At 38.6% G+C, this 15,729-nt stretch overlaps 1 protein-coding gene across 1 annotated transcript in view; it reads left to right on the forward strand.

Annotated features, from left to right (window-relative positions):
* The window catches only part of FGF18 (fibroblast growth factor 18), a 171,516-nt gene extending 156,211 nt beyond the window's left edge, over positions 1-15,305 (forward strand). Inside the window, exon 6 of the mRNA XM_072145775.1 lies at positions 14,056-15,305. Within this exon, the coding sequence (XP_072001876.1) occupies positions 14,056-14,322 (267 nt within the window). The 3' untranslated portion in view covers positions 14,323-15,305. The remainder of the gene's footprint in view (positions 1-14,055) is intronic.
* The last annotated feature ends 424 nt before the right edge of the window (positions 15,306-15,729 follow it).

Genomic DNA, 15,729 nt, shown 5'->3' on the forward strand with positions numbered 1-15,729 from the left:
CCATTATTACAGTATAATATGTATATAACAGTGCACATCTTACATAGTACACAGCTGAGCCACACATGAAATGTCAGGGGAGGGGACAGCAGAACAACAGCACCAGGAAGCTCTCATTTTTACTTCCTGCTGTCTACTTCCCCATCTGGTCAGCAGTTACCGGGCTGCATGAAGTCTTATCTGCCTCTGTAATCCCCCTGAGAAAATAAGACTGCCTGAGTATATACATATGTGTATATATGATGTGTATATACTCTCTATATGTGTTTTTATATATGTGATGTGTATATGCTCTATATGTGTGTATATCTGTGATGTGTTTATGTTATATATGTGCAGTTTGCACACAAAATTCAGGAATTGAATTTTGCATTAATCTGGTACTCCCTGCAATGCTCCGACAGAGTGCATCAGTCCTACTGTGCACCGTAACGCCCATTCCAGTGCAGAAATTTGTCTTGCATCAGAAATAATGCAGCTGCAACACAAATGAGTTGCGTGCTACACATATGTGGCATGGATACTTCTTAAATACCGTATATACTCGAGTAAAAGCTGACCCGAGCAGTGGCGTAAGAAGACTCCAGTGGGCCCCAGTGCGAACTTAGAATCAGGATCCCCACATACCTAAACACTTCCTGCCTGCCCTATCCTGCACATTATACTTCAAAATACTCATATTTCATATATACACTCCACAGACATAAGCACACATACACTATATATGCATAACACTCATAAACACATATTAACCGACACAGCAGCATTATAGTGTGAACCGGCCAGCAGATCACATGGATGCAAATCTGCTGGCTAGAGAAGAAATAGAGAAGAAAGAAGAGAGAAGAGAAGGCGCCGGGAGCCGCGCCGGGAGCCGCGCCGAGGATCGGGAGCCGAACCAAGGAGGGTAAGTATTAAGGTTGTTTTTACTTGTATAAGCTGAGGTTTTTCAGCACATTTTTTGTTCTGAAAAACTCGGTTTATACACGAGTATACACTCACCGGCCACTTTATTAGGTACACCATGCTAGTAACGGGTTGGACCCCCTTTTGCCTTCAGAACTGCCTCTATTCTTCGTGGCATAGATTCAAAAAGGTGCTGGAAGCATTCCTCAGAGATTTTGGTCCATATTGGCATGATGGCATCACACAGTTGCTGCAGATTTGTCGGCTGCACATCCATGATGCGAATCTCCCGTTCCACCACATCCCAAAGATGCTCTATTGGATTGAGGTCTGGTGACTGTGGAGGCCATTTGAGTACAGTGAACGCATTGTCATGTTCAAGAAACCAGTCTGAGATGATTCCAGCTTTATGACATGGCGCATTATCCTGCTGAAAGTAGCCACCAGATGTTGGGTACATTGTGATCATAAAGGGATGGACATGGTCAGCATTAATACTCAGGTAGGCTGTGGCGTTGCAACGATGCTCAATTGCTATCAAGTGGCCCAAAGAGTGCCAAGAAAATATTCCCCACACCATGACACCACCACCACCAGCCTGAACCGTTTATACAAGGCAGGATGGATCCATGCTTTCATGTTGTTGACGCCAAATTCTGACCCTACCATCCTAATGTCGCAGCAGAAATCGAGACTCATGAGACCAGGCAACGTTTTTCCAATCTTCTACTGTCCAATTTCGATGAGCTTGTGCAAATTGTAGCCTCAGTTTCCTGTTCTTAGCTGAAAGGAGTGGCACCCGTGTGGTCTTCTGCTGCTTTAGCCCATCTGCCTCAAAGTTCGACGTACTGTGCGTTCGGAGATGCTCTTCTGCCTACCTTGGTTGTAACGGGTGGCGATTTGAGTCACTGTTGCCTTTCTATCAGCTCAAACCAGTCTGCCCATTCTCCTCTGACCTCTGGCATCAACAAGGCATTTCCGCCCACAGAACTGCCGCTCACTGGATGTTTTTTCTTTTTCGAACCATTCTCTGTAAACCCTAGAGATGGTTGTGCATGAAAATTCCAGTAGATCAGCAGTTTCTGAAATACTCAGACCAGCCCTTCTGGCACCAACAACCATGCCACGTTCAAAGGCACTCAAATCACCTTTCTTCCCCATACTGATGCTCGGTTTGAACTGCAGGAGATTGTCTTGACGCCATGTGATTGGATGATTAGAAATTAAGTGTTAACGAGCAGTTGGACAGGTATACCTAATAAAGTGGCCGGTGAGTGTATACAGTTGATGTGCAAGCAGTTTGCACATAAAAGAATGTACTGGCGCAGGAGCTTTAGGAAATGTGGCTATATATATATATATATGCTGTATATAAGGTCTATATGTGTTTGTATACAAGTTGATGTATGTCTGTATATGGTACTGTATGTATATACTGTGTGTGTATAAGTGAGTGTTTGTATGCTGTATGTCTGCATATGGGACTGTATGTTTTCTTTATATAGGGTGTGTATGTACTATATGTATGAGTGTTTAAGCTGTATGTGTTTATATGGTGTATTAATACTGTCCCGTGGCTCCGATGTCTGCCAGTGCCCCTGGGCTGGGCACTAGCTCTCCGCAAGCCGGGTCCTACCTCCTGCCAGGACCTGACTTTAACACACTGAACATGCGCAGCCTGCTCAGTGTGTTACATAACACAATATAATACATCTCTATTACACTGTGTTAGGTGAAGAAGAGCTTGATCAAGAAATCAGAACACTTATTAAAGTATTTTTATTAAAAATAATTTTAAAAAAATGAAAGTCCCCTAAGCACCAATATTCCCTATACAAAATCTGTAACAATCCGTACAATAAATCAGTAACATTATTGGACCTGCTTGGTGAACGCCGTAAAAACAAAACACGAAAAACTTGCCAAAAATTTACATTTTCATAAAATCCCTTTACAAAAATGTTCCAAAAAGTTATCCAAAAAAGTTATTTTGCCAAATTGGTACCACTGAAAAGGACAACTCAACACATACCAAATAGAAAACAAAAGTAAGCAAAAATTGACTATTTTCTTTTCCTCCAATAAAATCCCATCAATAAGCTAAAGACCCACTAAATAGAAGTATTTATAAAGTGCATCTAATGCCACAGAAAATAATCCCTTATATGCCCAAATTGCCCAAAAAAATAAAGATTGTATAGACATTAAAAAGTGAGGTGCAAATCTGCTCTCAATGCTATGGCGTGTGCCCATGCAGCAATTTACCACTACATATTGGCATACAGTCATGCCCAAAAGTTTTTAGAATGATACAATTGTTAATTTTTACAAAGTCTACTGCATCAGATTTTATAATGGCAATTTGCATATACTCCAGAATGTTATAAAGAGTGATCAGCTTTACAGCAATTAACTACAAAGTCAATATTTGCCTAGAAAATGAACTCTTTTCCCAAGACACATTCCAACTTCATTGCAGGCCTGCCTTAGAAGGAGCAGCTAACATTGTTTCAGTGATTGCTCCATTAACACAGGTGTGGGTGTTGATGGGGACAGGGCTGGAGATCAGTCTGTCATGATTAAGTAAGAATGACACCACTGGACACTTTAAAAGGAGTCTGGGGCTGGGCATCATTGTTTCTCTTCTGTTAACCATGGTTATCTCTAAAGAAACATGTGCAGTCTTCATTGCACTGAGCAAAACTGGCCTAACAGGGTAGAGTATCGCAACTCGAAAGATTGCACCTCAGTCAACAATCTATCGCATCATCAAGGAATTCAAGGAGAGAGGTTCCATTGTTGCCAAAAAGGCTCCAGGGCCCCCAAGAAGGACCAGCAAGTGGCAGGACTCGTAAAAGTGTTTCAGCTTCGGGATCGGGCTACCAGCAGTGCAGAACTTGCTCAGGAATGGCAGCAGGCAGGTGTGAGTGCAAAAAAACATCAGGGGCAGACTGATATTCTGCAAAAGGTACAGGGAGTGGACTGCTGAGGACTGGGGTAAAGTCATTTTCTCTGATGAATCCCCTTTCCGATTGTTTGGAACATCTGCAAAACAGCTTGTTCGGAGAAGACAAGGTGAGCTATACCACCAGCCTTGTCTCATGCCAACTGTAAAGCATCCTGCAATTATTCATGTGTGGGGTTGCTTCTCAGCCTAGGGAATCGGCTCTCTCACAGTCTTGCCTAAAAACACACCCATGAAAAAAAAAAGCATGCCAGGGAGAATTGCAGAGGTCATGAAGAAGAAGGGCCAACACTGCAAATATTGACTTGCTGCATTAACTCATTCTAACTGTCAATAAAAACTTTTGTTACTCATAATATGATTGCACTTGTATTTCTGTATGTGATAAAAACATCTGACAAGCACACATACAAACCAGAGGGCAACAGATCATGTGAAAATATAATATTTGTGTCATTCTCAAAACTTTTGGCCATGACTGTACTCAGGAGAAATTATGTATCAAACTTTGTGGAGATTTTTTGTATTTTATCCATTAAGAATGTATACAGTTTGGAATAATTCATTAAGACAAAAAAATGTAAATTTTTTAAACCCTGTAAAACAATTAAAGAGTTAACAACCTTTGTAATAGTTTTACATAAGTTCAAAGCCCCAAAAATGAGAGGATGCATAAAAAACATGTCAACATAAAGAAGACATTTGGTTAATGTTAGTTATCAAGTTTTTTGTTGTTATGAAAAATTGAACATTTAGAATTTCAAAAAGCAAGAATTTTTCCAAATCTTCACTAATTACCTGTTTTTTCATAAATAAACACAAAAAAAATTAAGTACAAAGTGTCACAAGAAAATTATTTCAAAATCACTTGGATATGTTAAAGTGTTCCAAAGTTATAACCACTTATTGTGACACATGTCAGATTTGAAACAATGAGCCGTGTCAGAAATTGAAAAGTGGTTTCGGCGTTAAGGGGTTAACATGTTAGGTATTAGGTATTATAGTTCCTAAAATGTCCAATCTATCAAAATATTAAAACGATTAATCTCTGTGGTAAACCCTGTAATGGAAAACAGTGCCCAAATGTCCGTATCGCCACTTTTCTGCAATTTCCCAACACATAAAAATTTCAATAAAAAGCAATCAAAAGGTTTTACAGTATCCAAAATGGATTGAATGAAAATGTCATCTTGTCTCGCAAAAAAAATACACCATAAACAGCTGCATACTGTCAGGATCAGTGATAGTGGATCCTCTGTACCATCAAGGATGATGACGTAAGCCGACACCTTGGACCAGAGGTACCACCAGGTCATTCCACAGGCGTGACTTTGTCTGCGGTTGCGGAATTGTAAGTGCAAGGTCATAGTCGGGGATAGGCAGGAGGTCGAGACAGGCAGCACAGGATTAGAGTCAGGGACATAGCGGAAGATCAGGACGGACAGCACAGGAGCGAGGTCAGGAATGGAGTCACAACGGGAAATCTGGGTAATCGCACAGGGCATCAGACAAGCTTTCTCTAAGGCTATGAGGCACAAAGATCCGGCAGCGAACACAGGAAGGGGCTGGGAATTTATCTGAATCGCGGAGAGGCAAGAGCAGTGGCGGGGGTACGGAGGAACAGATGGGAACATGGGTGGGCCTGCAACCCGAGTGTTGGGTGTCGTAGGAGCACCCATGACACATACGCCTCAGTATTAAAAAGTTAATGGTTTTGTCAGGGTCAGTGGACCCCCTGGACCACCGCAGGAGATGGTAATAGCCGACACCTGGGACCGAAGTCTTCACCAGATGTTGTGATAAAGCAACAAAGAAGGGTCCTTTTCACCTATAAAAATTAGCTTTTATTTCTTTGCTAAATAAAAATGATCAAGTGAGAGCTGTTATATGTGTGTGAGCTCTAATGTGAAAAGACTCCTTTAAAAGTTAGTGGTGGGTGTAGAGGTACACACAAATTTGTCCAGTAGGCTGGGATGATAATAAGGCGAGCCAGTATGATAGTGTGATTTCGTTTTCGTATTTAATTCAAAGAGGTGCTAACACTTATGAGGTGCTGTGCCCCTGTAGATAGTCTGAAAATGGTACGGAGGTGCTGCGCAGCGGTAGATTACTCATATTATCCTTAAGACTAAGACTTATGAATAAATTCACATTCAGCGATTTTTATGTGTATTTGTGTCTTTAAATTCTGACTACCAGCCGTGATGTAAGTCTATCTACAGCTACACAATCAGCATTCACCTCAATAAAACTCATATAGTTGTTTAACATACGGCATTCACCTCAATATCTTAGTTTTCACGCCACAATGGTCAGTGGTTCTAAATTTTAAACTAAATCACACATTCATGCAGTTCAGTCTGGCACTAGCTCTATTGATTGGCAGAGGTATGGATCCAGCAGTCGCTGCAGTTCACCCCTAGATCAATATTATCCCTACACCTTAGCACCACTCATTAAAATGAGTGCACATTTTAGGGAGCTTTTAGTGCACAGCCACCTTACTGATCAAGTTTCCATGAGTAGTGATGGGTTACAAAGCTCCCTAAAAGGATCTTATCCATGTGGGACCTTTGTATTTTGTAAATACATTTTGAAAACTAAGACCTTTACCAACCCACCAGACAATGAAACTTATGAAATAAGAAAATTCATACATTGCAAGACCACCAATGTTATTTATGTAACAAAATGCAATTGTCCTAAGCTCTATGTTGGCAAGACAATTCAGGATCTCAGGAGGAGGATTTCAGCACATCTTAGTGCCACCCATACAGGAAAAGATACCTCATTAGCTAAGCATATATGCCTTAAACACAAGGGAGATGTGGAACATCTCTGATTCTGGGGAATTGATACTCTCAAAATCAGCCCTAGAAAAGGCAATATTGACCAACAGTTAATACAACTAGAGGCAAGGTGGAATTATAGACTCAAAAGTCTGAGTCCACTAGGCCTCAACGAAGGCTTTACGTTTACACCCTTTATTTAGACTTATTTAGATTTAGGTTCTTTAAGTAAGGCAATGCAACTCTCTCTCTCTCCCCTATTGACCTCATTCACTATGACTAATGAAGGAGATTCTGACTAAGATTTAGTTGTAAAAAATGAAACTACAGTAACATAAAATGTGAAGCCTATTCACATTCTTATTGGCATAAGACTCTAGTACTAATCCTCCGCCCAATTTCTTTAAATTATCTTCAAATTACCTTTTATAGTAACTTCAAAAGGAGTATAATGTTATCATAGTCTTTTCTTGACTGAAAATATGAGTTATCTGCTATCTAAAATAAGGTATACATCATTAACATTATTTCCTAGCCAAATGTTATTATGGGCATAATACGGTTTATCCCATGCTTATTTGTCCTTTATTGATCCTAGGACATATTTTTAGGAACCTTTGTTGGCCACCGACTTGTATTCAAGATGAACTCGGTCATGGTGATTTTCTCTTTCCGATGCCGATGACGCATTCGTACTTCATTCTGATCCCAGGCAGAGACTCAGATTTCTGTGGCTATGGTCAAAGCCTCTACAATCAATGCTCCTTTTTTTGCTGAAGTCCAAACGCAGGAGCATTTAACACAATTGTCCCTGATTCTAAGTCCGGAGACATGCGCAGCGATATACCGCTGTTTTCGACCCAAAGTTTTTGCGCATGCGCTATAATTCTACTACTCTCCATACGAAATCGTAAGTCAGATATGACATCATAGATTGACACCAAGTGACCTATCTGGCGATGCATCAAACAAAGTTATAAAAGAGGAACGGAACTAAACAGCTCAATATATCAGCCCCGATACCCCCTGAGGACGCCATGTCAATGGTGAAACATGTTGGGGGGCTGTTTGAGCTTTTGTATTTTAATGAGTGGTGCTAAGGTGTAGGGATAATATTGATTTTGGTATTGATTTTGGTAATATTGATATTGGTTCAACTGCAGCGACTGCTGGATCCATACTTCTGCCAATCAATAGAGCTAGTGCAAGACTGAACTGCATGAATGTGTGATTTAGTTTAAAATTAAGGACCACTGACCATTGTGGCGTAAAAACTAAGATATTGAGGTGAATGCCGCATGTTAAACAACTGTATGAGTTTTATTGAGGTGAATGCTGAATGTGTAGCCTTAGATAGACTTACATCCCAGCTGGTAGTCTGAATTTAAAGACACAAATACACATTAAAAAAAAAATTTGCTGAATGTGGATTTATACACAGCACCCCATAAGTGCTAGCACCTCTTTGAATTAAATACGAAAACTAAATCACACTATCATACCAGCTCCCCTTACTATTATTCCAGCCTACTGGACAAATTTGTGTGTATCTCTACACCCACCACTGACTTTTAAAGGAGTCTTTTCACATCAGAGCTCACTTGATCTTTTTAATTTAGCAAAGAAATAAAAGTTAATTGTTATAGGTCAAAAGGACCCTTCTTTGTTGCTTTATTGCAACATTTGGAAAGAAAATCATAGATATTATAGGTCCGACCGATAAGTGGTCTTAGAATTATCTAACTATTACAACCTAGTCTTCACCAGAGCCCAACGCAAATGTCAGGAACAGTAACAGAGTCAGGGCAGGCGGCAGAGATGAAAGGTCACAGGTCAGGTCCGAGGTCACAACAGGAACACAGGCTGAACAGAACAGTGAACAAGCGTAGGGAACAGGAAGCTTTCTCTAAGGCAATAGAGCTCAAAGATCTGGCAGGGAATCCTGAGAACAGCCGGCCTTTAAGGAAACACGGGAGTGCCAGCGGCAATCAGTGGTGTGCTGGCCCTTTAAATCTTCGAGTACCAGCGCACATGCCCTAGAGAGTAGGGACACATGTGCGGCCTAGCCGGAAGAAAAGCAGGATCACAGAGTTAAGAGCGGGCCAGGGACCGGGGCAGCAACGCCACAGAGAGGGGCATGTGTGTCTGCGATCCCTGACGTGGATCGCGGGGGCACCTGTGACAGGTTTCAGATTATGGAAAAACTTAGAATTTTTTTTTGTACAAAAGATTAAAATTTTTGTTACTATAATATAATATAACATATAAAAATTTGATATTTCTGTGATCGTACCAACCCAATGAATAAAGATGAGGTGTCATTTGGACTGCACAGGAAAATATCTAGCAACAAAGCCCATAGAAATATGGCGCCACTGTGGTTTTTTTCGGCAACTCCACAACATTTAATTTTTTTTTCCAGCTTCCCTGTACAATGAACCAAATATGAAATTGGACCACTAGAAAATAATATTTTTACTGTAAATAAAAAGCTCCTATGTCACTGTAAACAGGAAAAAAAATATCAGATATGGCTTGTGGAATAAATGTAGAAAAATGAAAAATAGATGGGTGGGGAAAGGGTTAACAGAAATGAAAGATGAGAAAGGACAATACATTACTTAGCAGAGAAAATTAGTACAAGATTTGGCATGCAGGCCCTCCATGAAGTGTTTGTGGTTGAAGTAACATGGAGGGTTTAAATATTGATTGTCGATAACAAATCTAACAACACACAAAAAACTATGTACACCATTCCCATAGCAATACAGGCATAAGTAAGCAAAAAGTATTTTAACTTCATGGTAAAAAATACTCTTGATTGACAGTAAATTGGTATAAATAAATGTAAAGATATAAGGGAGTTATTAATCAAGTATAACCTATATGATATGCACTTTCAACCAAAAACCCTATTGAACATTTGTCTAAAAGGCTTTCAACATGTTTCTGCATTGATTTATTTTTAGTCAACAGACCTTAGTTTAGAAAGTCTGTAAACATTAAAAACAGCTAGAATTGGATTCTCTCAATTCGCAGGTATTCTTGGAAAGAAAAAAAATGGAAATTTGATCAATTCCAAATAGATCTAGCGCTGTAAGAACAAGAATATCAACTTGTACTTCCATGGCTAAAATAATTGCAGAAAATGCAAGCCACATGCAAGCAAATTCTATAAGACTTTTATTAGACTAGAATTCTGATAAACCTAAAAGGCATCGAGATAGACATTACAAGACAGGCGCCTGTTGAGTAACCATATTAATAAGAATATGTTACAGAGCCACGTTAATATTATTAAAATTGTATAGAAGAATTAGAATTTCCAACTCAAGAAATAGCCAATACTAGCTGTATAATCTAAAAAAGAAGGTAGGGGTAGATAAAGAGTCTCAGGATGTCCAAACATTCTTTGATAAATGAAAATTGCAATTACTTACACATGTGCAGAACATAGAAATAAACCATTTGACTTTGGTAGAAATATTTGAAGACTTTGAAGATTATTTGATTATTTGATTATTTGAAGACTTTGAAGACTATTGAAGATTTCAAGACTTATGGTCGGCAGGGCTCCAGGACCAAATGGGCTATGCAACGAATATTACAGATGTTGTGCAGAAGTTTTGGCTCCCCATTTGGGAAAGATGTATAATCAAGTAGCTCAATGTGAAAATGTAGATGCTAGAAGGGTCAATAATTGCAATTACACAGCTATCCAGATGATTTAAGACTAGGGACATAAAATCCTTGCATCCATCCTGGGGTTTATGCCTGGCAAACAGAATAGTGATGCAACCTGTAAAGGCTTAAAGAGAACCCGTCATGCAAAATAACCCCCCTAAACTAAATATATTTTCATAAACTGCCATTAGAGAGCATTGCCTCTATCCCTTCATTGTCCCTCTACATGCCTGTAAACCTAAGCAATGAGGTCCTAAAGCTGTATGCAAATGACCTGTGAAATGTCCAATGAAGCATTAGCATATTCAAGCTGTCCACTCTATTCATGAGTGGGAGGCACAGCCACACCCCCAGTGCATGACTGACAGCCTGTATAATGATGTGAGGCTGTATAATGATGTGCTTCCTGGTGCTGGTGGCCACACCCCCTGCAGCCTGTGTGTGCATGTGTGTGTGTTTAGGAGAGATACAGCAGCTCCAGGCAGCCATGTTACAGCAGAACATGTCAGATTCATGTGTAGCTGATGTCTGTGTCTCTCACATGTATATTAGGAGGATGCAGCATGTCAGCAGATGCAGCACAGATACCAGCAATACTTTACTATACATTACACACAGACATGAGCAGGGGGAGGAGAGGGGAGGGGTAACAGGGGTGACATCACTGCCTCTGACCATGTGACCAGCCTCATTTACATGATAAAAAATAGATGATTTTACAATGATTAATGTATGAAATAACTAGATAAAGCCTGTGATGGGATCCTTGTGATCTGCTCCAACAGGTAGTGGTGACAGGACTAGTGACACAGACCTGATGAGAGGTGTCCTTTAAAGGAAATCCACCAATAGGATGACAGATTGTAAACAACACTTACATGCTGGTGTGTGTCCTCTCTGTCAGGACCCGCTCTTCTTGTAGCTTCTCATGCCCTTGTTTTAAGAAAAAAGGTTTATTTTAATTGTGCAAATGAGCCTAAGGGCTCCAGGCTCAGAAGGCCATACAGTCCCCAAAATGGTAGCAATGAAAATGTCATCATGTTGCGCACAGCATGACACTTCACGCAGCTCCATATACCAAAGTATCAAAAAAGTTATTAAAATGAAGATTTTTTTCATACCAAAGGTTTCATTTTCCAAATAAAACCTACATAAATTTGGTATCCCCATAATTGCACTGACCCAAAGAATAAAGTGGGGGTGTTATATGCGAGTCCACAAAAAATGTTGTATAAGTGTTTTTTCAACAAGTTCACTGCATTAAGAATATTTTTCCTCCTTCTATGGTTCTATAGCAGTTCATCAGAGGTACCGGTATTTACACTAGCGTCCAACTAAATCTCTTAGCTTTCTTACACATGGCTTGGATAACAGCTAGCTATCTAAACTGGAACATATAGAGGTCGCCCAACACTTGAACAACATGTGTAATGCTAAAAATCAACATATAACGAAAAAAATTTTTGGAAAAAAAGCTTTAATTTTTTAAACTCTATTAAAACATATTAATGCCTATATATATTTGGTATCCACATAATCAACCCAAGCAATAACGAGGTGCCAGAAGAAAATTTAGCAAATGCTTTATTTTGTCAATTTAACCATGTTTGCAGTCTTTTACCTACTTCCCAGTACACGGCATAGAATATTAAATACCATCACTGGAAAGTATAACTTGTTATGCAGAAAACAAGCCCTCATACAGCTGTATATATAAAAAATAAATTAAAATGTATTGAAGGTGGGGAGCCCCCCCCCCCTGGAACCCACCACACACTGCTGGCAGGGAGCCAGGTAATGTAAAATAGAATTTTATAAAGTAGTGTCAGTATTCAGTATGCTAGCAAAGTCTATTGAACCTATAACAGAGTAAAACTCTGTACAGCTCACCCTTCTCTAAATGTCAAACTATTTCCTTGCGTCTGTCCATACTTCAATATTTAATAGGCAATTGAATCAGCCTGAACAACTTTGTTAGTATTCCAATTTCGAAAATTAACTCCCAGTACTGTGATAAAAAGTATGTTCTTAATTAATGTATCTTTATAAAAAAAACTACAGCGAGATCAGCTGACGCATTTCGAGTATCAAGTCGAGTCCTAAATAAAGATATTTGATATTTTTCCAAAAACTATATATTGAGTCGCTACCTTTAACATGTCACTCTGTTTGTTTGCACTGAAATGCTTGTTTGTGACATGTGGTACCAATATCGGCCATTAACTGGTTTCAAGTCGAGTCCTAGCACTACAACTAAAAGTAATTAATGCTCGAAATGTGTCAGAACATTTTGGTGCGATTTTGAAGATTTTTTTAAAGATGTATTTATAAAGAACAGAAGTTTTATCACAGTGTCGGGAGTTAACTGTATATTCAAATCTGTCACCAGCTAAAAATGACATTCCTGGTGACAAATTATAGCTGAAGCATAATCCAGTTAACCAGGTCGCGCTGCATGGAAAGGGCTCACGGGCTGAGACCTTTCCATAGCCGGTAATCACAGCGATGGCTGCCGGCAAAGCTGGCATGGGCGCCACCATCATACCTGGAATCGCCGCTCCCCGTGACGTCATCGGGGAGCGGCGATCCATCTCCAAGGTAGCCTCGGGTCTTCCGAAGACCCGAGGCTATTTCGTTTTAACCCCTTCATTACAATGTGCTGATAGCACATTGTGATGAATGAGGAAGAAAATCCCCATATACTGCCATACTGTAGTATGGCAGTATATGATAGGATCGATCAGACAACCTAGGGTTAAAGTACCCTAGGGAGTCTGAAAAATAGTAAAAATAAAAAAAAGTTAAAAAAAAAAATTATAATAAAAAAACCTAAAATTTCAAATCACCCCCCTTTCCCTAGAACTGACATAAATATAAATAAACAGTAAAAATCATAAACACATTAGATATCGACGTGTCCAAAAATGGCCGATCTATCAAAATATGATAACGGTTTTTCGATGCGTTTAACCCTGTAACGGAAAATAGCGCCCAAAGTCGAAAATGGCACTTTTTTGCCATTTTGAAAAATATAAAAAAATCTATAAAAAGTGATCAAAAGGTCGTACAGTCCTAAAAATGATATCATTGAAAATATTATCAAATTTAGCAAAAAATGACACCACCCACAGCTCCGTACACTAAAGTATAAAAAAGTTATTAGCGACAGAAGTTGGCAAAATCAAAAAAATAATTTTTGTACAGTAGGTTTTAATTTTTGTAAATGTATGAAAACATTATAAAACCTATACAAATTTGGTATCCCCTTAATTGTACCAACCCAAAGAATAAAGTAGACATGTCATTTGGGGCGCTCAGTGAAAGACGTAATATCCAAGCCCACAAGAAAATGGCGCAAATGCGGTTTTTCACCATTTTCACTGCATTTGGAATTTTTTCCCGCTTCCAAATACATGGCATGGAATATTTAATACCATCACTATGAAGTGCAATTTGTTATGCAGAAAACATGCAGTCACAATGTAAAAATAAAAAAGTTATAGATTTTTGAAGGTGGGGAGTGAAAAATGGACATGAAAAAACAGGAAAGGGCCCTTAACCGGTTAAAGCTGTAGACTTTTGAAAAGCAATTTGAAATTTATGAACAGACTAACCCACTATTTGTCCTATGTGCTTTTTTCTTACTACAATAGACACAGCAAAATTAGTATGTGAAAATTCTTGACAAGAATTTTTGTCTGTATTTTACAGCCAGATGGAGCAAGCAAAGAATGCGTCTTCATTGAAAAAGTGCTAGAAAACAATTACACAGCTTTGATGTCAGCGAAGTATTCCAGTTGGTATGTTGGTTTTACCAAAAAAGGAAGGCCTCGAAAGGGACCAAAAACTAGAGAAACTCAGCAAGATGTGCATTTTTTGAAGAGATACCTAAAGGGAGTGGTGGAGTTCCAAAGGCCTTTTAAATACACCACAGTGACTAAAAGAACTAAAAGAGTACGACCCACAAAACCAGGTTAAAGGGAAAACAATAAAAAAATGAGCTTCTTTAAAAAAAATCTTTCCAGTTTAAATCTAGTACAAGAGAAGACAGTAGTACAAATACTACTATAAAAACAGTGCTCACCTACCTTCTATCCTATATTGGTTTATGTTTGCACTAGATTTCTGCTAAAGACATTTTATTAAGCTCTTATTGTCGCATTGGCAACATTACTGCACCAGAGGAATATTTTTTACATTTTTGAAAAATGAGGAAAAGATTTATTTTTGTACTTGTTTAAAAATCCTATATTCAGGAATGCTGGAAGACTTCACTGTAACTTGAAAAAGACTATATTCTATTTTACCTGACGCAGGTGTTCTTTTACATTGAGCAGATAACCAGAAAAACTGCACACACCAATGGTTTCTCCTACAATAAGTATAACAATATGAAAAACATATGTGTTATCTGTTGCAAACCTATAACCAATATCTATGTGAGCGCAATGAATCATTGAGTTTCTTTGGAATTCTCAATACAGTTGTAATGTTAATGACATAAGGTATCATGTTTGTGTGATCCTGCACTAGCCTCACTTTTTAAAAAAATGCTGCTAATATTACAAATGACTCAATCATCAGACAGAATGCTTTTTACAAGCCGCATCTAAATGTGGTGTTTCAATATACATACAGAGATGTGAATTATACTTTTTTACATGAACATTTTAGAGTTAACTTTTGGACACATGTAAACATGCATTTAAGTTTTCAGATATGGACGTTTTACTGGGGAAATTTGCGCTTATTCAATTGGATGCATCTTTTCCGTCTATGGTATGTATTGTAAATAGTTATTTATTGCACTTCTGTATATAATAGTTCAATAAACTAAGGAATACTGCATCAATATCCATGCCATATTTAAACTGAAAAAAACTCAATGCTGCATTTATTTTTCCAAAAACTATTTACATTGAATGACTCTAGGTATTGGGTACCATAAGAAGAGTGAAGAAATCAGGCGATACCTTTTTGAGGCTTACTGAGTATATTTGATGGTGAACTTTCGAGAATATTAGTTCTCTTCGTCAGACATGATGTTATGCATGAAACAGAAAATTAACAGCATTTTATACACACAGTTTTATACACATTTTATACACACAGTTTGATAGTGATCATCAAAGGATATTACAAAAACCTCTAAAACAACAGTTTGATAAATACAGGGAGATCTTATTTACGCCAGGACAGCAATAAAAACATTAAAAACCTGTGAGGCGAGACACAAGAGTCCTGGCTCTTATCTGCTTGTGGCCTCCACAATATTAAAAATATATTAAAAATGAAAGGAAAGATCTCCCAGTAGCTGCACATTTCTCCAGAGAGGACCACACTATGGAAGATTTGTGGATTACTATTTTAATGGGACATTTTAAA

Source organism: Engystomops pustulosus, chromosome 4, assembly GCF_040894005.1.
Source record: "Engystomops pustulosus chromosome 4, aEngPut4.maternal, whole genome shotgun sequence".
NCBI lineage: Eukaryota > Metazoa > Chordata > Amphibia > Anura > Leptodactylidae > Engystomops > Engystomops pustulosus.